Source organism: Motacilla alba, chromosome 5 (genome assembly GCF_015832195.1).
Source record: "Motacilla alba alba isolate MOTALB_02 chromosome 5, Motacilla_alba_V1.0_pri, whole genome shotgun sequence".
Lineage (NCBI taxonomy): Eukaryota > Metazoa > Chordata > Aves > Passeriformes > Motacillidae > Motacilla > Motacilla alba.
Genome location: NC_052020.1, coordinates 7,939,440 through 7,955,962, shown reverse-complemented (window position 1 = coordinate 7,955,962; position 16,523 = coordinate 7,939,440). Strand labels below are relative to the sequence as shown.

At 50.2% G+C, this 16,523-nt stretch overlaps 2 protein-coding genes across 2 annotated transcripts; one reads left to right on the top strand and one right to left on the bottom strand.

Annotated features, from left to right (window-relative positions):
- Window positions 1-1,314: 1,314 nt before the first annotated feature.
- On the bottom strand, window positions 1,315-2,310 carry LOC119701839 (olfactory receptor 8J2-like). The gene has a single exon (XM_038138991.1). It carries the CDS (start codon window positions 2,308-2,310, stop codon window positions 1,315-1,317), a length of 996 nt encoding a protein of 331 aa, XP_037994919.1.
- Window positions 2,311-8,271: 5,961 nt separating this feature from the next.
- On the top strand, window positions 8,272-15,673 carry LOC119701376 (olfactory receptor 1019-like). Its single transcript, XM_038138000.1, is given in 9 exon segments — window positions 8,272-8,444; window positions 8,446-8,731; window positions 8,734-8,892; window positions 8,895-9,033; window positions 9,036-9,270; window positions 10,191-10,470; window positions 11,729-11,820; window positions 14,255-14,371; window positions 15,099-15,673. Coding segments are annotated over 9 exon segments (1,536 nt in total). The 3' UTR covers window positions 15,154-15,673.
- Window positions 15,674-16,523: the final 850 nt, after the last annotated feature.

Below are 16,523 nucleotides of genomic sequence, written 5' to 3'. Positions count from 1 at the left end.
GCCAGGGCTTATCCTGAAGAGTCCAAACTCATCCCACCCCCCAAAGGTGTCAACAGGTGAGGGAAAACCACAATGAGGGGTGAGGAGAAGAGGAGGAAGAGGGGGAAGTGTCTGCTGAGCTTATCCAGGCCATCTGAATTGTGAAAGAAAATTGCAGGATTGCACTCTGCCCTCAAAAACAACAGAGGATATTTATCCTTTGGAATTTGTTAGGGTGAGCAGAAAGTAGGAGTTTTTTTTTCCATTCTAAGTGCCTGCCAGGAAGAAGTGAAGGATTGCTGGTCTGTCCCCAGTGTTGTGGCCACCCCTGTACCTTCTTTATTGAGCCATAATTTGGAGAACTGTTGTTTTGGCTTTTTTAGGGCCTTTTCCGGAGCCAAACAGCTCCCAACTATCCATGGATCAGGTGTTGAGGATTCTTTTATCTATGGAAACCAAGTCACTTAAGTGCTTAAACTTTGGGTGAAAAGCATCTGTTAGGTTTTCAATATGTGTTTTGCATTCCCCTTGATATTCCAAGCTGTATCTCAAGAGCCTGACTTGCATCAGCTTTTTATCCCTCTAAGTCAGAAAAAAATGCACTTTTAAAGCCTTTTTTCTCATTCATTTATCAACCAAATTTTAAAATACTCTTATTCTTCCCAAATGCTCCCTCCCACCCCAGCAGTTTGGCTTTAATAAATAACTCACTGATGACAATGAGGAATTTTATTGGAGTTTAGGGATAAGGACAATAATCTTGCAAGAAAAATACATATTGATCAGTGCAAAATAAGTTATAAACCAATAAAGCTGTGATTTGCTCTTCCTGAGAGAAAGAAACGTTTAATTGGAATAATACCCTGGAATAATTCTGGGTGATTTCTTCCAACAACCTCGTGGCCACAAAGGAAATTCAAGTTTGAGGCTCCCACTCCTGTTTCCTTCCAAGGAATATGTGACTGTGGGGTCTATTTCTCCAGGATAAATATTGTAATTGAGTTTTGTGAGGAACTATGGAAGAACCTCTATAAAACTTTGAGGATAAGGGAAAAATCCATATAATTTTTTTTTAAATTTTATTCTTGCTTTAGAGGAACAGTTTTATTCCACAAGGGCATGGAGTGGGTAAGGCTTTAAGCTGAGAGTAGGTTAAAATGGGATTCTGGGAAGAAATTTTTCCCTGTGAGGGTGGGGAGGCCCTTGCACAGGCTGCCCAGAGAAGCTGTGGCTGCCCCATCCCTGGAAGAGCTCCAGGCCAGGATGGATGGAGTTTGGAGCTGCCTGGTGTAGCGGAAGTCATCCCTGCCCATGGGGTGTCGGACCAGATCATCTTTAAGGTCCCTTCCAACCCAAACCATTCCAGGACTCCCTGATGCCACGAGCTGCACCTCTCTGATGCCGACAGAGATTCAACATCCTCCTCCCACACTTCCCCAGCGCTGCCTTCACCTCCTTGTTCCTCAGGCTGTAGATGAAAGGGTTGAGCATGGGGCTGACCACGGCGTAGAAGACAGAGGCCACCTTGTCCCGGCTGCCGTGCCGGGACACCGGCTGCAGGTACATGAAGAACAGGGAGCCGTAGAACACGGAGACGGACGCCAGGTGGGAGGCGCAGGTGCGGAAGGCTCTGGCCCTGCCGGGCGCCGAGCGCATCCGCAGGACGGCGTGGAGGATGCGGCCGTAGGAGAGCAGGATGGCCGCGCCGGTGGCCAGCCCGTTGGCGGTGGCCAGGGCGAAGATGGCGGCCTCGCTGCCGCGGGTGTCGGAGCACGCCAGCCTCAGCACGGGGCTGGCGTCGCAGAAGAAGTGGTCGACGCGGCGGGGCCCGCAGAAGGAGGCCCCAAACGTGCAGCCGGTGTAGAGGAGGGCGCTGAGGGAGGCCACGAGGTAGGACCAGGCCACCAGCTGCCAGCAGGCCCGGGGGGACACGACCAGGACATAGCTCAGGGGGTGGCAGATGGCCACGTGCCGGTCGTAGGCCATGGCGGCCAGGAGGTGACACTCGGCCGTGACAAGGAGAGCAAAGAGGTGGAATTGTGTCACGCAGCCGGCCCAGGAAATGGTTTTATCCCCAGATAACAGATCTGTGAGCATTTTGGGGGAGATGACGGTGGAGTAGCAGACGTCGGCCAGGGAAAAGTGGGTGAGGAAGAAGTACATGGGGGTGTGGAGGCTGGGAGCCACCCAAACCAAGACCATCAGCCCGATGTTCCCCGCCAAAGTGATGATGTAAATCAACAGAAAGAGCCCAAAAAGAGGGGCCTGCGCCCAGGGAGTGTCTGTAATTCCCAGGAGGATGAATTTGGGCTGTGTGTAGTTTCCTCCCATGACCAGGTGTTACCTGCTGAGGCAAAGGGAAGAAATACATCAAAATTGTAAAACCTGGAGTTTCACTTTTGGGTCATATTTAACTCCAGTTGATCACCATTTTAATTGCCATACTTTGGTATATTCCATATATTTTCCAAACATAAATTCTATACTTTTTTATTTATCAGTTGAGGTGCCTAGAAAAGAACACAGAGCTTAAAGAAACACAAATGGCAAATTTGCTTTTCTGTGCTTGGATACCTAAAATTACAGAATTATTCTGGCACATGTTAATTAATAATGAAGAAAAGAATCAGATATTTATTCCCTTTGGGTTTGAAAGAAATTTGTTTCAGAAGGCACCTTGGAGAAATCTCATTGGAGACAATGTAAACCTGGAGTGGGAGAAAGTCCCAGTGCAATCCCAGACTACACCACATTAAGAATATTTTTCCTTTGCTTTTAATTATTAATCCAGTTCATCAAACTGTTGTATTATATATCACTCACACTGGATAAAAATCACATGGATAAATTCACGTTTTATACCTTTCTGAGCTCCAGCAGGCTGAAACATCCAAAAAACATGGGAATTAAGATAAAACTTTGAATGGGAATGAATTTTAAAACAACCCAATTCCAGAGGCTGCTTTGTTAACAACTGCATTCTGCCCACAATTCTTCATAATTAAATAAGAATTGTCCTTAACACTTCCATAAATCCATTTATCTTGCTCTAGCTGCCTAAAGAAAACAAAAACCAATTTGCAGAAGCCATTACTCCCATTTACTATAAAATATCCTACTTTTGGAAGGCTGTTTTCCAGCACAGCCCCAAAAAAAGAGGATATGAGGACATGAAGAAGGAATCCAACTTCTTTCTCTTGGATTTACAGCTCCTTCTGTGCCCTCGCTGCGGTGGTGGGAGCCAAGGGTTTATGCCAAACGCAGCAGAGAACATCCAGGCTGATGTGGAGAGGGATGTGCTCCTTCCCTGACTCAACTCTGAGCCTGTGGGTGACAGGGCTGTAAATATGTTCCTTCTGCTCTCCCGGGACAAAACCCTCAGGGCTCCTCATGGCACACCACATAAACAAAGAAAAGAGGGGAGAGAAAAAAAAAGGGATAGAATGGAATTGTGAAATCCATTGTGCTTCAGGGATCTCAAGTCCATCACGTGGATGAGCCACCATGTCACATGGACACGTGGCACCAGCAGTGACCGGCTGGTCAGAGGGTCCCCAAGTGTCACACAAAGCACCTCTGGCTCTGGAGCTGCTGATGTCCCTCTGTGGACACCAGGCAGCCCAGTTTTCCTTCCAGGATGGGATTATCCAAGGTGAGGTACCTACAGCCCAGATGTCCACACCTGGGCAAGCAACTCTGGGCACCTTCAGACAGTGATTAATTGTCCCAGAGTGAACTAATTTGCATTAATCACCCCATCTGGGGGCTCCATCCACACCTTGACCCACAAACTCCATTTAAGCTCAGCCCAAGGAGGTTGTTCCCTCTGCAGAAGTCCTGGTTGCCAGTTTAACAACATGTGCACATCTCTGGATTCCTTTAATCTGCACCTTGTCTTGATCACAGATGCAGCCCTGACCAGGACTGAGCTGGTTTTTGGATGGTTCAGCCTGCTGGAGCTCATAAAGGTATAAAACATTAATTTATCTATGTGAACTTTATCCACTCTGAACGATATACAATATGACAGTCTGATAGACTGGATTAAGAATTAAAATAAATACCTGATTTAAAAAAAATATGGAATTTAGGTCAGCCTTGGACCTGCCTCATTGTCGCCAGCTGTCCTGGTGGTTTGGAGTCTTGGCTCAGAGAACATCAGGAGGCTTGGAATAAATCTGATTCTGATTTATGAAGCAAGCTGGAAGGTTGGAAAATAAGGTTTTTGGGGAAGTCAGTGGTGATTTGGTGCAATACAGTACTGGAAAAAGATAAAATAGATCTGATTTGGGTCAATGCCAAAGAAATGGAGCAGAAATACTCATGAAAGCAAAAGTTGCCATTTTTCTTGTAAAATGCTCAAAGGCAGAGGAAGGATTGAATGATAGTTAAAAGGTTTATACTTAATTACCTGATAATTATTTAACTTCTTTTACAAGCTATTTTGCCTTCTTGGTCATTCTTTTCTAAGTATCAAAAGTTTCTCATGGAAATAACTGGATTTCCTGCTTTTATTTATTATTTTGAGAAAAGAGGGGGTGTTTGAAGTTGTGCCTGGGGAATGGGGAAGGAAGCAGGAACTAATGGGAGTCAGTGCTGAAATTTTGGTGTGGAATCTCACCAAATTCCAACCCTGATGTTAAAATGTTGTTGTTTGCAGACCTACAGCCAACCAAAACATCAGCATGAGCTGGATGATCTTTAGGGCCCTTTCCTACCCAAACCATCCCAGTATTCTGTGACTCTGAGTGGGTCACACATCCTCTTCCAGCCTACCTGGAGTCTCTTGATCCCTCTAAATTCCACCTAAGATATCATGGGATGTGTTATTGATAACTGATAAATCCCATCTGTGGATCCCAACTGTACTTTGTGGGCAGCTGAGATATTCCTAGGAATACCTGGAGCAGAACAAGAAGGTTTAATGGACTCTGGATCATGTTCTGGCAGGTGGGTCCTGTGCAGACCCGCCAGCGCTAGGCCAGGAGTAGCCTGGAAGCACTTTTGGCTCATTCCTTACCTGCAGGCTTGGATCAGCCCTAACCCCCTGTAATCCCAGCTGGCTGCTCCAGGGATCCATCCAGGACAGCCTGAGCTGTTTGCAATGGATACCTGGAGCAAACCCACCCGCTGACCCTGAAGTAAAGTTCTGTTCACTACAAAAATTAAATTATATTTCTATTAAAGGATGTTTTGCTGAGGGAGAGGGTTCCTCAATGAACCTTCTGATCCTGATGCTCCTCTGGTGAGGTAAGAATTGGATTTTTATCTTTAATCCTTTTATTCTGATTTGTTGTTTTATCAGGGACAGGGAATTCTGTCTGGCTCTTTTTTTTTTCCCTCCCTCACGCCGGGGCTCTCATCCATACCTTGGTTTCAGCTGGAAATGAAGTGGGATTCGTGGAGGCTTGTGAGGGAGAAGAAAATCCAGTAACATGTGGGGGTTGGTGCACACATTTAGCCCAATAATGTTTTGCATTTTATGTATAAATATATAGGATAATGTACATTTGATATTGGATTTTAACATATGATTTTGGATCAGGAAGGACAGACATCTAGGAGATCTCTGGCCCTAGGATGGCAAGTTATCCATTTATATCCATATATATTTATGGATGTGGGGCTTGGAGCACCCTGGGCTGGTGGAAGGTGGCCCTGCCCATGGCAGTGGGGTGGAACTGGATGATCCTTCAGGTCCCTCCCATCCCAAACAATTCCAGGATTGTGGGAAAGGTGTCAGGAACCCCTGTCTAAAGGTTTATGTGGGTTTAACACGTGGCACATTCCAGACTTCTGTGATTTCTGGGCTGGATTAGGGAGGCAGCTCCCATGAAAAGCCCTTTCTAGGAAAGATGGAAGGACAACATTCTAAATGGATTAATTTGCAGTTTTAACACAGTTTGGAGATAATGAGACACCATCCATAAGACAAGTCAATGAATTAATTAATAAATAGCTTAATATTTGAAAACTGGGTAAATTTCCAGGTTCAATTGAACCAGACACCTTTGCCCTGTGCTTTTTCCACCCCCAATTTCTGCCTTTCAAAGCCTTCAAACAAAGCTCTAATTAGTTTTCCTCTTTATGCCCCTGGTGGTTTGCCAAAAGCAAAGTGAGGAATATTGTCAGTGGAGTTTGTATCCAGAGATTTGCCCTTTGGCAGTGGGGAGAAGGGACTGAAAAATAACAAAGCAAAGTAAGAAAAAACCTGAAAACCTGAAATTAAAAGAGGATGGGTGATAATTATTTAAAAAGTCCAATTTTTAGGCAAGAAATAACTCCTGATCAAAACTGCAGCTCCCTCACTTCTCCACATTCTGGCTGAAAACTTGGTGCTGGCAAGGATGACAAATCAACCTGGTTTTTGTTGTCAAAAAACCCCTTTCCTTTTAAAAAGTTGTGTTTCATCTAATTCCAAACTAATTTAATTCCTGTTTTTACATGAACAACTTATTCTTGCTCCTTTTGGGCACCATGGTGCTCCATTGTCAATCCCAAGGGATGTTAAAGAGCCACAAAAATCCTTTTAAGGTATGAAATGGAGAACTGGAAGGGGAAAAAGGTTAAAAAATATCCGTCAGTATTTCCTGTATGTCACCACCATCTATTGGACATTGCTGGGAATATGATCTCCTTTCTATTTTACATAAAACCTCCTTTTTTCCTGTAAGCCTTGGGTAGCAAAGTGCCTTGTTCTTGCTCAGGAAATTGAGAAGTAGGCAATAAATAAAACAATGGCACTGTGTGCCTGATCCCACCTGGATATTTTATTTTCCAAGTGTCAGCTCCTGAGCCTTTTGAAAATATTGGGTGCTTGAAGTTCTCACACTTGGAAACTATGCTTTAAACTGCACCTAATTTTTGTCTTAGGACAATTTTCAGCTGATGCTTCAGGTTGTCTGAATCCTTCAGGTGGAGTTAGATGGAATATGGGGAATAAACCCTTCCCTGAGAGGGTGGTGAGGCCCTGGAATGGATTTCCCAGAAAAGCTGTAGCTGCCCCATCCCTGGAAGTGTTTAAGGCCAGGTTGGTTGGGGTAATCTCGGTGAATCCTAGGGCAGCTCATTAGAAGCTCTTCTACTGCATTGCCCAAAGGTTTTATGGAATTTGGGTGCCACAATGGAGATCCTCACCACAGAAGGACAGGATGAACACTCCATTAGTTATTCCACACCAACCACCTGCTTCTCAGCAAGAATAAAATATAACCCATGGGTTTTAATTGAGTTTATTTCCATTCCAGGTGTCCAATCCCTCACACAAAGTTGGTTAAATAAGAAAAAGTGAGGCTGGACTTTAGTCAAGCAAGAAATTGAGGACAATTCTCTGATGGCAGCAGGTGGGTTCTGCCTCTGGGGGGAAATTCAGCCCCAAAAATATTTGGTTTTCCTTATTTTTAACACCTCTATCATCTTCATGAGGGTAATGAAAAGCAGCTTTTAATCCTCCTTAACATCTCCAGGAGACCATAGAACACCTGAAAGGAGATGTTGGGTTCTGGGGGCGAACTCAGCCTTCAACCAAGGCTCATGAAATAAAGAGGATTTCCAGGTTTGGATCCATTCATCAGGAGCCAGCAGTGCCTACTCTTGGTTTACTCTCTGGTGCAACTCTGTCAAGCCATGATTATCCAGGAGAAAAATCCATGTTTGTTTATTCTATCTGTTGTAGAGTGGGGTTTTAGGAGCTGCTGCTCTCTCCCTGGTGAACAGCAAGATGGAACATGAATTTATCTTTTACCTCCAAATCAAGCATCACATCTAAAGCAAAGGGAGGTAAGACAAATCCCAGCTCTTATTCCTACACCAGGAACAAATACACTAAGGGAAGTCCCATTTTCCAATGCTTTCACCTAGAAAATCTCTTCCTGGGACATGGGGAGCAGGTATTTATTCCTCAAGTGCTCAGGCTGGATAGGGAATGGTCAAAAGATAAGAAATAATTTCACTTTCCCAGGAATTATCAGGAAAATCATGGAATTCCATGTGTATAAGTGGATTGAGAAGAACTAGGAGGAAGCCTTGCAACTTATTTATGATTTATTTATTTTTATATGTTATTTCCCTTCTTAATGGCCTAAATATGCCCCTGCTTCCAAATACGTTGGCTGAACAGGGATACTGCTGCCAGGAACTTGTGGTTTTTCTCTTTCAAGGAGAATTTACCTTTTATGACAGAAGGTTTTGTAACTGCTTGACAAAAATTAACATTTTTATCATTATAAACGGATTTACATGCATTAAACACTTCAGTCTAAAGACAGAAAGCAGCTGAACTGCATTTATAAAATGTTCAGTACGGCTGGAGAAAATGAGATGTTTGCATCTGAATTTATTCTCCCGGGCTTCACCACCCAAGCAGATCTGCAGGTGATGCTTTTTGTCTTGCTCCTTGCCCTCTATGTGGTCACACTCCTAGGAAACCTGGGAGTCATCGTGTTGAACTGGATCCACCCCTCCGCACCCAATGAGCCACTTGTCCCTGCTGGATATCTGCTGCTCCTCCACCATTATCCCCCGGAGCCTGAGGGATGTTTTGGTGGGGAAGAAGGTGATTTCCTTCGCGAGATGCGTCACCCAGCTCTTCTCCTTCGCCCCCTGGGCCACCACCGAGTGCCACGTGCTGGCCGCCATGGCCTACGACCGCTACGTGGCCACCTGCAGGCCCCTGCTCCACTCCGTGCCCGTGTCCCGGAAGATTTGCACTGGGATGTTGGCTGGAGTGCTCAGCTCCACTCTCCACGCCGTATTTCCACGTTCCACGCTCTGTTCTGTCACTCCTGGGCCACTGAGCACTTTGTTTGTGACGGGCCCCTGCTGCTGGCCCTGTCCTGCTCCGACACCCGCGCCAGCGAGGCCGCGGTGGCTGCCATGGTGGGGTTCAACGTGCTGAGCACCACGGCTCATCCAGGCTCATCCCGGTGTCCTCCCCGTCCATCCTGGCTGCCATCCTGCGGATCTGCTTGGCGGCCAGGTGGCACGAGGCCTCATCCACCTGTGCCTCCCACGTGGCCTCCATCGCTCTGTCCCACGGCAGCTCCACCCTCACGTACCCGCTCCTGTCTCCAGCCGCTCCCGGAAGCAGGACAAGCTCATCTCCCTGGGGTATTCCATCACCGTCCCCAGGCTGAGCCGTTCCTCTGCAGTCTCGGGAACGTGGGCTTGAGGAAACCCCATGAGGAAAGCAACAAGTTGGATCCTTGCTGCCTGGTCCATCCATGGCTCCTGGTCAGCTGAAAATAGAGGACAACCCTGCTGCACTGAGGGGTGTCAGAGTTTGGAAGAGAGGTTGGATATCAGACCCTCAGGATCCCAGGGTTGTAGTCCAGATTCCTCTTCCAAGCCATTGGTGCCATGGTGTCCCTGCGGCAGCACCACAGGGAAGGGAGGAGACATCTCCTGGCATTGTCTGGTGCAGGAACCGAGGGGGAACGTGGAGAGCAGAGCCAGGGTGGGAGATGAGGGACTCTCAGGGACACCACCCTCAGGGACACTCTGCACAGGAGCTGCAGAGATTCCAACCCTTCAGGAAGCTGCCCAGCCCTCCCTTGATTTTTCCCCCTTTTTTGGGGGAATGTCCATGTGCAAAGGGCTTTTATGGAAGCACCGAGCTGCTGGCTAGGGCACTTGGACTCATTTTGTGCCTTCTCTGGGGGAGAGGAAAAAGGGAGATGGGGGAATCCAAGGAGTGATGGTGTCATTTGGGACACCCCAAAGTGTGGAGGGGGAGCCAGGTGAGTGAGGGATGAGGGGGGTCAGGAGAGGTCTTCCTAAAACCCAAGGGAGGCCATAGCTCCAAAAATGCCAGAAAATTATTGAGGGGTTTGTGTGTAAAATACTTAAAACTGCAAAGATTCTCATTTTCTATATGTTGAGAAATAACCTTAATTTGTATAAAAATTGATTTAAAAATAAGCCCGCATGCCTGCTGTGTTATAGTTAGGATTTTAGACTGTAAGAAATTTTGAATATGGATCTGTAGGGTTTGAAAATACAAATAAAAAGTGTACGTAAATGAAATAAAGGGCTTGAAGAGGTAAGACAAGATGGTCTGTATGAAGGACCTAGAAACAGCACTGTGTACGCGGAGTTCTTTCTCCTTCCTCCCGCTGGAACCCCCGAAATGCGGGATCTGGGATTCACCGAAATTGGGATTTATTGGCGCCCCTAAAACCGCTGCGCATGCGCGGTGGTTGCGGCACCCTCAGTGCTGCCGCCTTGTGGATACATCCGGTACTGCAGCTCCGAGCGCTCCGGGCGCTTCCCGCGGCTCCGCCGGCACCGGGACATGGAGCGGGGCTGGGACCGGGACATGGAGCTGGGCCGGGACAACGACGGGGACTGGCCGTGCGAGGCCGCGGGGCCCTCGGCCGGGGCCGCTCCCGGCAGGAACCGCGGGCGCGGTGCCGGGAGCGCAGGCGCGGAGCCGGGAGCGGCAATGGAGGGGCCCGGCCGGGGGCAGCGGGAGCGGCGGCGCCGGGCTCGGAGGTGAGCGGGGAACGGGGGCAGCCCCGAGCGGGCGGCGGGGCGGATTGTGCAGGGAGCAAAACGAACATTTCGGGGTAAAATGTGCGTTAATGTGCGGGGGAGAGAATGAGTGCTCTGAGGTGCAAGCGAAGCAATCGGTAGTGAAGGTGGGGAAAGTCCCAGGATGGATAAAACGGATTATAAACCCATGTGTGAAATCAGAGCTGCTCAGCAGCTTTCCTTGCCAGTGCCCCCCAGGTGCTTTCGTTGTTGTCTGGTTTTCAGGAGGGAGCACGGTTCGGGGTGACGCAGCTTTGGGCAGTTCTGCGTTTTCCCTGGCTGTGCGGCGGTGTCAGGATCTGGAGGCGCTCCTGTTTGAAGGAGGATGCGCCTGTGGAGCCTCCCAGGCTGAGCCGCGCTGCGCTCGGATCCTGGGCTGGTCCTTGCACCACCCTCATTCCTCAGACTCCCGAGGTCTCTGTCTGTACCCGCCCAGCCGGGTCAGACCACTGGGCCCTCCCGAGTGGAGGATTTATCTCTTATCTCCCTGCAAGTGGATTTATCTCTTGGTCCCGTTGGAATTGAAGTCCTATTTCAAAACCAGAATTGTTTTCTCAAGAAAAATATGCCACCAAAGCCATTTTTTGTCCTTTGTTTCTCAGATTTCCACTCTGGTTTATTTCTGTTGCTGCAACAATAATGAATGTCACAGAAATAACAATGGGAAAGGGGAATACATGGAATGTGACTGAAAATGATTCGTTTTGATGTTTGGGCGGGAACTGATCAGTGTTCAAAATCTTCAAGCCATGGCAATATGAGCACAGCCACAGGAAAATCCAGGAACTGCTGGGTTCAGTCCAGGGACACCTTCCACTATTCCAGGCTGCTGCAAGCCCCATCCAGCCTGGCCTTGGACACTTCCAGGGATGGAGCAGCCCCGATTTCTCAGGGTTTTGGGCACAGGAGGGAATTTCCAGCAGGAGCTGAGGCGTTTCCTTTGCTCCGTGCAGCCCCAGCAGGGCTGTGGGGGGCAGAGGATGTGGGAGCAGGAGCTTTGCCCGCTGCCCCGGGGGAGTCTCTGCTGTCCCAGCCCCAGCAGAGCAAACGTTTGTGGTTTAAATCCCCTTCCAAGGAGCTGCCAGGGCAAGGACGGGAACGGGCCAGGAGCAGGGATGGTGCCAGGCACGGGGGTGACATCCAGAGGGTGCCAGCGGTCCGTCCCTGCTGCCCAGGCTGGCAGGAGCAGGCTGGGACTGTCCCTGTGCTTGCTCTGCAGGATGAGGAAGCCAAGCCTGGCGAGAGGAAGATGAGGAGGTGTGGGAGCATGGAGACAGCGGCCACCAAAGGCTGGGGAAGGCACAGGTCCAGGTAGGAGACGTTACTGTCCCAGGAACTGTCACTCCCAGCAGGAACACCTGTGCTCACCTGGATCAGGAGCACAGGCAGGAGAGCCTTGTCCTGGGCCAGGGTTTCATGGGAGGGCTGTCAACTCCTTGGGGATTGCTTAAAGGTAGGTTTGAACTTGGTTCTTCACTTCCCATCTATTTCCCATATGGGCCAAAGTGTCAGGTCTGGGCTGTGCAGGAATGAGCTCCCATGTTTTTTTTTCTCCATGCTTAGTCAACCTTGAGCTTCTGGGTATTTTTTTGTCTGATTTGTCACAGGTTGATGTCAGTTTTAACTAAAATCCCAGGCGGCTCTTCCCTGAAATCAGGTTAAAAGGAGATTCCCCTACATAGACACATTTTTGCAGCACATTATTAGGAATAGGATTTGAGCTGCCTTAGACTTGGAAACAAGTCCTTGTTTTTAGAAGCTTTCAGCAAATTACTGAAGTTCTCCTGAGATCCAGCCTGGCAGTAGCAGCTTCCCATCCACCCTGGGAAACTGGGAAGGGACCCCACTGAGGACCCTCTGGAGTGGGCACAGCTTTTTTCTGTGGGAGATGCTCCAGCAGCACTTGGCAGGGAATGTTGGGGACGAATCCATAGGAACAGATAAATCCACAATCACTGAATTCCCAGCTGAGGGGAGAGGAGCCTCTGCAATTGGCCCTTCCAGCGCATCAGCTGCTTTGTGCCAGTGCCTGGAACCTGGCATTGATCCCGATTGTCCGACTCTGGAGCCCCTGAATGCTGGATTATGGAAAACCGCCAAGACAATGGATCAGCCCCTCGTGTCACCCGGTGGTTTTGGGTGGGGCACAGCAATTGGCAGGGGGTGTGTCTGGGGAGAGGAGCCACTGCTTCCCTTCCCAGCAGGGTCTGGGAAAGGCAGCCCAGGGGGTGATGCTTCCCAAGGAAGGAGTTGTGAGCTGAGAAGTGGCTCGAAACAAGTTTTAGTAGCCTTAAACTCCTGGAATGGTCTGGGTTGGAAGGAACCTTATTGATCATCCTGTTTCCTTGCCCTGCCATGGTCAGGGACACCCTCCTGGGGTGTGCATGGAATTTGCTCTGTGCCAGGCTGGTGGAACGGGTGGAGTTTTCTCCCTGAGCCCAGTCAGGGGCAAGTTTGAAGCTTTGATGGGAAGAAGCCTGGGAGCTGCATTTCCAGAGCTGAGAGGCTCCATGCCTGGAAGTGTTTCCAGTTCTGCTATTTGTTTTTTTTCCAAAACTGGGCATTACATGTGGGCATTACAATCAGGCCATTCAAAAGACTGATTGACCTCTTCCAGCAGGGAAACATTTAAACAAGAGGTGCCAGAAAGAACTGGAGCTTCTGCACAATGAAATCTGCAAGAATCCAACTTCAAATCCCCTGGATTGTCACTGGTCCAACTTCCATGGACTGGTCACTGTGGCCGGGAGTGTCCAATCCTGCTGGAATGCACTGGACCAGGATGTCATTTTCATTTTATGCTGGTAAAGACTCTTCCCCGAGTGAGGTGGTTTTCCCTGCATTGTTGGGATGGCACACTGGTTGTTTAAGGGCTCTGATGTCTTTCTCCTGAATGGAGGAGCGTGGAAATGGGGATGCTCCCAACTGTCACACGGAGGCGGCAACAGCCCAGTTGCAGTGAGGAATGTGGTGCCCAGCTCATGGAGTGCACCCTGAGATGGTTTTTCCTGTTGTTTACTCCTTAGAGCCTGTTGGAGTGCTGGCCTGGATTTAGGAGGAGCCAAGTATCCTGGGGCTGTGAGGTTTTTCCTGTCAGAAATCCATGGTGGGGATGTTTTCCCTTGGTGTCCTGAGTGGAAGGAACAGCTTTGGAGTCCTTGCAGCCACAGGCTGGGGATGCATCCCCTGCAAACCAGCTCAGGATTGTTCATCTGACTCTGCCTCTCACCTGTGGCTTCCAGGCACCCTCCTGGTCTCCTGGATATTCCCAGGAGAGGATATTCCACCACCTGCCTTTTGAGCCAGGAATTCCGGACCCGGTAAGTCAGTGACATTCCATGTGAGCTGTCCCAATGGCTGGGTGGGAGAGGGAGCAAACACCCCACCCTGCTGTTTGAGACATTCCCAACTGGAATTGGGGCTGAGCGGTCATTGCAGAGCTCTGAGGCCACGAGTTCAGCCTTGAATGGCATCCCCAGGGAATGCTGAGGCATCCCATGCCTGTGGCACTCGGCCACACATCCCTGATGTGGAGCAAAAGGAGGAGGGAGGAAGTCCTGGGTTAGTGGGACGGTGTTTCTGGAAGTCCTGGGTTAGTGGGACGGTGTTTCTGGAAGTCCTGGGTTAGTGGGACGGTGTTTCTGGAATGGAACTGGGAGAGGCGCTGATCTGCCATGGAATCAGGGGCTGCTTTGGCTCGGAAGGGAGCACAAGCTCACTGGCACTCTCTTGTCTGATTGCACAGCAAAGAACAGCCCAAAGTGCCTCCTCACCCTCGTGGACAGCAGGAATGTCCTCCACAGCTCCTGTTCGGGAATGGCACTGGCTGCTGGGAGCTCTGGCAGGAGCTCCTGGAGCCCAGGTGAGAGCAGCACTGGGATCATTCCCGCTGCTGCTGGAGGCGGTTTTCTCTTTTCCATATGTTCCTCTGATTGATCCTTTCACAGGAATTTTCCTGGGCATATTTGAGAGTAATCCCAAGAATTTGGAAATAGTTGGAAAACAGACCGGGAAAAACTGTGAAGCTGATCCATTTCTAGTAATTCCAGACTTCTCCCACAACACCGTTCTGGTGGAAACCTGGTCAGGGGACAAAGATGCAGAGGAACAAATGTTGTAAACTCCCCTTGGCTCTCCAGCAGAGCAAACCTTCCAGTAATCCCAGCTGATGCCTCTGAGAAACTGTGGGATCATAAGGATTTCCAGGAAAGCAAAACGAGGACAGAGATGAGGGAGTAAGCTTCCAATTTAATAGTGATTGGATGGATGAAGGAATGATTCTTGTATGTTGGATGCTCCCTCTTATATATCTGAATAATTTTTAAATGGTTCATTTAATAAATCATCCGAATTCGGGAATTTAAATTTGAGAGGAAACAATGCACAATTACTGCAGGGATGATGGTGCAATCATCATGGAATGGTTTGGGCTGGGAGCCTCACCCCTGAGCCTGTCCTGGGCTGGCTCCTGTCCTTCGGCCACTCGCTGCAGGTGGACATGGAAGTGATGGAGAAGGGCAGGGAATGCTGGTTGGTTTTCCCTGCCTGTGGCAATCGGGCCATTCAAAAGACTGATTGACCTCTTCCAGCAGGGAAGCATTTAAACAAGAGGTGCCAGAAAGAACTGGAGCTTCTGCACAATGAAATCTGCAAGAATCCAACTTCAAATCCCCTGGACTGTCACTGGTCCAACTTCCATGGACTGGTCACGGTGGCCAGGAGTGTCCAATCCTGCTGGAATGCACTGGACCAGGATGTCATTTTCATTTTATGCTGGTAAAGACTCTCTGGGTGACCCCCAGTGACTGGAAGGACCAGGCTAGACTCCCAGGGCACCAATTCCAGGGGTGCTGTTTTTGGAAATAGCACAGGAGCCTTTCCCTTGCCCAGAGGAGCAGCCAGTGCCTCCCTTAGTCCACAACTCCCCAGGATGGACCACAGAGAAAATAACAGGAATGTGGAAATCCCCCACACCGGGAGTTTGTGGTGCTCTGGATGACATTTGGGATGTAAAATGTTAAAGGGGGTGTGGAGGGGCTTTCCCCTCTCTCCTGTTCATTATTGTTCTCACTGCTCTTGTTGCTCTCACTGTTGTTATGTGTTGTCATCACTGTTAAATGATTGTATTTGACTGGTTTCCATTATTAAACTGTCCTGAGCTGGGTTTTTGTCTCTGGTCTCTTCCCCATCCCACTGGGGGCCAGGGAGCTGCTGCTGGGGCCGGGCTGGGTCCGCCCATGGCCCAGGGCACTTCTGGGGGCTCCGAACGCGACGGACTGGGGCAGTTCTGGGGCTCACAGAGAGACACCCAGTGCTGCGTTTTGGGGGTGCTAAACCAGGCTCCGAGCTTAAAAGCAGGGACTAAATGGAGCATTTTGGAGTCCTGAGAGCAGGCTCCTGCGGCCAGAGCTGGGGCTCAGGAACAGGGAGTGAATGCTCTGTTTGCAGGGCTTGAGGAGGAGACCAAGTGCTGAGCGTTGGGGCTCACCAAGGGAAGCCGAGGTGCAGCGTTTGTTGGGCTTGAACGAAAGGCCAAACGCCCGCGGTGTTCCGGTGCTCCGGGCGGGCTCTTTGGGCCGGGGCCGGTCCGTGTCTCCGAGCCGCGAGTGGTGCCTCAGGCACAGCCCCGGGCCGGGCTCCCCGGCGCAGCGAGCGCTCCGAAGCAGCGCCGAGCGCCGCGGCTGGGGCTGGCGGCGGAGCCCCCGGGCGGCGGGAGGGGCTCGGAGCGATCCCGGCCCGGCGCGTCGGGCTGAGCGCGGCATCCCGGGGGCTGCCCGGGCCCGGCCCGGCCCCGGCTCCCCGGAGCCCCGGCGGGTCCCGGCCCCGCGCCGGCCGCGGGCGGAGCGGGAGCGGCGGCGCCGGGCTCGGCCCCAGCGCCCGTCCCGGAGCGGCTCCTCCGGCCCCGGTGCCGCCCCGAGCCCGCCTCAGAGCCGCGGGGCCGGGACCCGCAGCCCGCCCGGCGGCGGAGAGGCGGCACCGCCCGGACCCCCAGAGACACCGGAGCACCTGGAGCC

What these genes read in the sequence shown, in the direction of transcription:
- LOC119701839 (XM_038138991.1), bottom strand. Translation starts at nt 2,310, where the DNA reads ATGGGAGGAAACTACACACAGCCCAAATTCATCCTCCTGGGAATTACA.